General features: G+C 34.6%; 1 protein-coding gene across 2 annotated transcripts; it reads left to right on the top strand.

Annotated features, from left to right (window-relative positions):
* The first annotated feature begins 42 nt into the window (after nt 1–42).
* LOC143248395 (uncharacterized) lies at nt 43–1,986 on the top strand. Of its 2 annotated transcripts, none has more exons than XR_013026966.1 (2): nt 43–603; nt 1,839–1,986. XR_013026966.1 is itself a non-coding variant. In XM_076496750.1 (2 exons), exons 1-2 carry the CDS (start codon nt 480–482, stop codon nt 1,913–1,915), a joined length of 303 nt encoding a protein of 100 aa, XP_076352865.1. In that variant the 5' UTR covers nt 43–479; the 3' UTR covers nt 1,916–1,986. The 2 variants fall into 2 exon arrangements, 1 of the variants encoding a protein (XP_076352865.1); XM_076496750.1 differs by having other exon boundaries at nt 1,737–1,986.
* Nucleotides 1,987–4,333: the final 2,347 nt, after the last annotated feature.

The raw sequence follows: 4,333 nt of genomic DNA, 5'->3' as shown, positions 1-4,333 counted from the left end.
TTATAACACCAACATGTTGACTGTATTTAATAACATACTCAACTTTTCACTTTATAACTTCTTCAGGAGAGTTCACTAAAACTTAAACAGACATTATGTAGAAATTGTATACCGATTGTTTTACTTATTTACCTAATTCTTGAAAATTAATAAGTGACTAGATTATGAATATAGTGTTAAAAGTATTATAGGCCTAACATAAAGTTTTATGACAAGTATAATGAACTACCAAGGCCTTTGTTATTACCATCTGGAATAACGTTTACGAACTAAGAAAAATATTTATTACGTAAGAACTGAAACATACAGTACTCAGGTGTGTTTCAGTAGTAACAACTGAAACATACAATACTCGTGTATTCCAATAGTAACAACTAAAACATACAGTACACGCTAACCTGTGGGCCACGTTTTACCCAGTTAATGTGTTGATGTTATGATAAGTACCATACATCTATAAATATTTTTATTTATTTCTTATGTTGGATCAAGGTGACCCTCCAAAACGTTCTTTCGCGACATTTACAGTCCATGTCCAATATTCTAATGACCAGAACCCAAACCTGAGTATAAAAATACACAGCTCCGGAAAAACTTTACAAGGTACGTTTCTCAATTGTTTTGATTGTTTTATGTGGTGATTTGAAACATAAGCCACAGTTTAGTTTAAATGGTCTGAATAAAATATTGACGAGTAAATTATTTCCTTAAAGTACTGGGATGATAGAAATTACCACAAAAATATATTAATATACATACTATATATATATATATATATATATATATATATGGGGGGTATTTAACTCGGATAGCTTTTTTTTTTATCAATTTCTGTTACATAAGTTTTGTTTTAATTTTAAATAAAGCCTATGAAGGTAACGAATAAAATCCAGATATTTCATCTCCCAATAGTAATTTTCTACTGGACAAAAATGTTACCAGATTAATTCGATCAAGCCCAATAGGCCCGGCATGACCACGTGGTTAGAGCGCTCGACTCGCATTCTGAGGGTTGCGGGTTCGAATCCACAATACGCCGTACCTAATTTAGCAACTCTTGGGCTATTCTTTAACAAATGTATAGTGAGATTGACCGTTAAATTATAATGCCCTTTCAACCGTGAGTTCTTTATAATGTGACGATCAATCGCACTCTACATTGGTAAAAGAATAGCCTAAGAAGAGTTGGTGGTAGGTGGTGATGACTAGCTGCTTTCCTTTAGTATTACACTACTAAATTTGTGTTTGCTGTGATGGGTATTTGAACCCGCGACTCTCAAAATGGAATCGATTACTCCTGATACGCGAAGCATTGAACTTTTATTATTATAATTGGAAACTTCATTCGCTAATGAACACAGCAACCATTAAGAACAGCGAGAACTAATTAAAAACATTATCTAGGTTTGATCACGCACGTACTTCTGTGTAAGGAACGAAATTGTGATTAGTTAGTTTAGTAAGTTCGCTATAGGATATTAGGATATAACGTCCCCACGGCTGAAAGGGCGAGCATGTTTGGCATGACAAAAATCATAGGAACTTTGGTAAAAATTAACGACGTTTTTTATTACAATCAGAAAATTTTCTATCATAAACACCAAGATGTAATTTGTAAAATTCTAAAATGACTTCTTAGCAAATAGCTACACTTTAATTTAAAAAAAAATTCTTATACGGTCAGTTTTTGTCACGAAAATTAAGCCATAGACGAGTTTTTCTTTTCCTACCCACAGACGGCGCTCATGCAAAGCTAGATGCTGTCGTATGTAGTCATAAAGGTGACTTATTTGCTCCTTCAAAAGAAATTACAGAATTTTATTTTGATGTGATTCCAGGCTTTCCTGCAATTTCCATGTCAGACCATCATAAAATTCTGAAGAAACCAAATGAAAGGAAACAAATGAATAATTAGACGTTTTGTTGAAAACGATAATAAAAGTTTGTTTAAATCATGATATCACAACCTTATGTAATTCTACTGTAAACGCCTGTTTTGAGTTTATAAACATAAACATGTAAATGAGAATTTTACCCGTGTATTTATTCAATGGATAATGAATAAGTAACGAAGATATGAAATACTAAAATAACGTAAACAACGTTGAAGCTTTGCTTGTTAAATCAAATATTAATTGTGCTATGTTTAATTGGTTAATTTTTAGATTTCATGACATCGAGTACATGAACATGTCAATAGAATGGTAACTAGTCGATTACTTCTACCGAATCGAGTACACGAACATGTCAATAGAATGGTAACTAGTCGATTACTTCTACCGAATCGAGTACACGAACATGTCAATAGAATAATAACTAGTCGATTACTTCTACCGAATCGAGTACACGTACACAATAGAATAAAACTAGTGATTACTTCTACCAATAGAACGTGCCAATAGAATGGTAACTATTTGATTCTTTCTACCAAATTAACTTATCTTTACTGGATGGTTGATATTTTAATCGCTTTTACCGTTAACTAATCTAAAAGACATAATATAGATCTCATTTCTATTTAATTTAAGATAAAATTAGAATAATGAAACTGCCGAATCTGACACGTTAATAACTATTACTAAATGCCAGCGTGTTAAAGGGATTCTAAAGCACACAGAGATATAAATAAAGACAAAAATACAATTTTGTAACTTATTTTAAAAAGGAAAATAAAGGTGCAACTTACAATACCTCGTATGATGACTTGCATGATTCCATTGTCGAAGCACTCATTACCCTGCTACTGGTGTTCTGCCAGGAAGTAAGAAAACTGTAAAACTGACACAAACAACAACCTGCTTTTAATTAATTAAATTTGCCATTTCCTGTATAAAACAAATTGTACGAAAATTACTGTTATCTTAGCATTAATAGAGTATCTTAAGAATAGTACAGTATGTTATAATGTTCACTTCTGTTCTGAAATGTTCAGGGGAAAGTCTTACGGCAAGAAGAATCGAGTTTTGATAATTCTGGTAAGCAAAACACACGTAACCCAATGTGTAGCTTTGCGGTAAACAACAGACAAACCTTATTTTGAAATGTTTTCACTTTGGCGCAACCTTGTTTGGTTTTTCTTTTCTGTAGATGTTTACAACGTGTAACACACGACTGCGTGGTCTGCTTGTTTGTTTTGAATATCGCGCAAAGCTTCACGAGAGCTAACGCAGATAATTTATAAACCCAGTATTTGTATTTTTATATTATAATATGTTAATTTTGATTTGCAAAAGAAGTTCAGTTTGGTTTGAATTTCGCGCAAAGTTATACGAGGGCTACACTGCATAACGAAGTTTTTGCTTCTTGAACGCTGTTGGATGTTCCTTATAGATTTTTGGCTGCTGATCACGAAAATCACATCCAAATTTACCCATCACGTACCGTTTCATCGAAATCTTTAGTTTTGTCATGTTTTTTCTTATATTTGTGTCCAAAAATTTTCGTTTCTGTAAGAGACCTATGAAAAATGTTTTGTGCAGTCTGGGCATATCCAGGCATGAAATCAGGCCAGGTTGGAAGCTGTTCTGTGGAAGTATGCAGCTCAGAGCCAGCTTGACACTGTCTCAACAGGCTATAAAAGTGGCTTGCATACACAGATGCTGCTCATTGGATTAATATAGACCTTATAGTGTGTACGTATTGTTTCAGAATATAGCATTGCCTCAGTAGCACTGTAACAAGTAAGTTAGATGTTATAGACGTTTTGCAGGACGATGGTGTCGGTCAATATGCCTCATCAATGTCGTAACAGCCGCTATAGCATTCTGCTATATTTGTGGCGAGTATACACTTGTTCATCAGAGATGCTCAATGAATGCTCTTGTGAAGAAATCATATCATCTGTACTTCGGCTGTAAAATTGGTGATCAAGACCAGGAATGGATGCCTGACATTTGTTGTGCGACATATGCTGTCTGTCTGATAGCTTGGCTCAGAGGCAATCGAAAGACAATGCCGTTTGCTGTCTCAATGATATGGCAAGAATAGAAAGACCATGTGACGAACTGTTACTTCTGTTTGACTTATGTGTCTGGTTTCTCTGCCAAAAACAAGAAGTCAATTGAATACCCTAATCTGCCTTCAGCAATAAAACACGTGCCACATGACGACAATCTTCCCATTCCGAACCCAACAGAGAAATGAACCTTAGACGAACCAGATGAAGAAACTTCAATGCAGGGAACTGGCAGTGACACTGATCCGGATTTTGAACCGTGCTCCTCAGGCGATCCACATCTCATAACACAGTCAGAATTAAACGATCTGGTCAGAGATTTGGGTCTTTCAAAAGCAAAAGCTGAATTGGTGGGTTTGAGACTGCAGGAATGGTGTT

The sequence above is a fragment of the Tachypleus tridentatus genome, chromosome 4 (genome assembly GCF_004210375.1).
Source record: "Tachypleus tridentatus isolate NWPU-2018 chromosome 4, ASM421037v1, whole genome shotgun sequence".
Taxonomy (NCBI): Eukaryota; Metazoa; Arthropoda; class Merostomata; order Xiphosura; family Limulidae; genus Tachypleus; species Tachypleus tridentatus.
The sequence above is the reverse complement of the archived record's forward strand: the minus strand, read 5'-3'. Positions and strand labels throughout refer to the sequence as shown.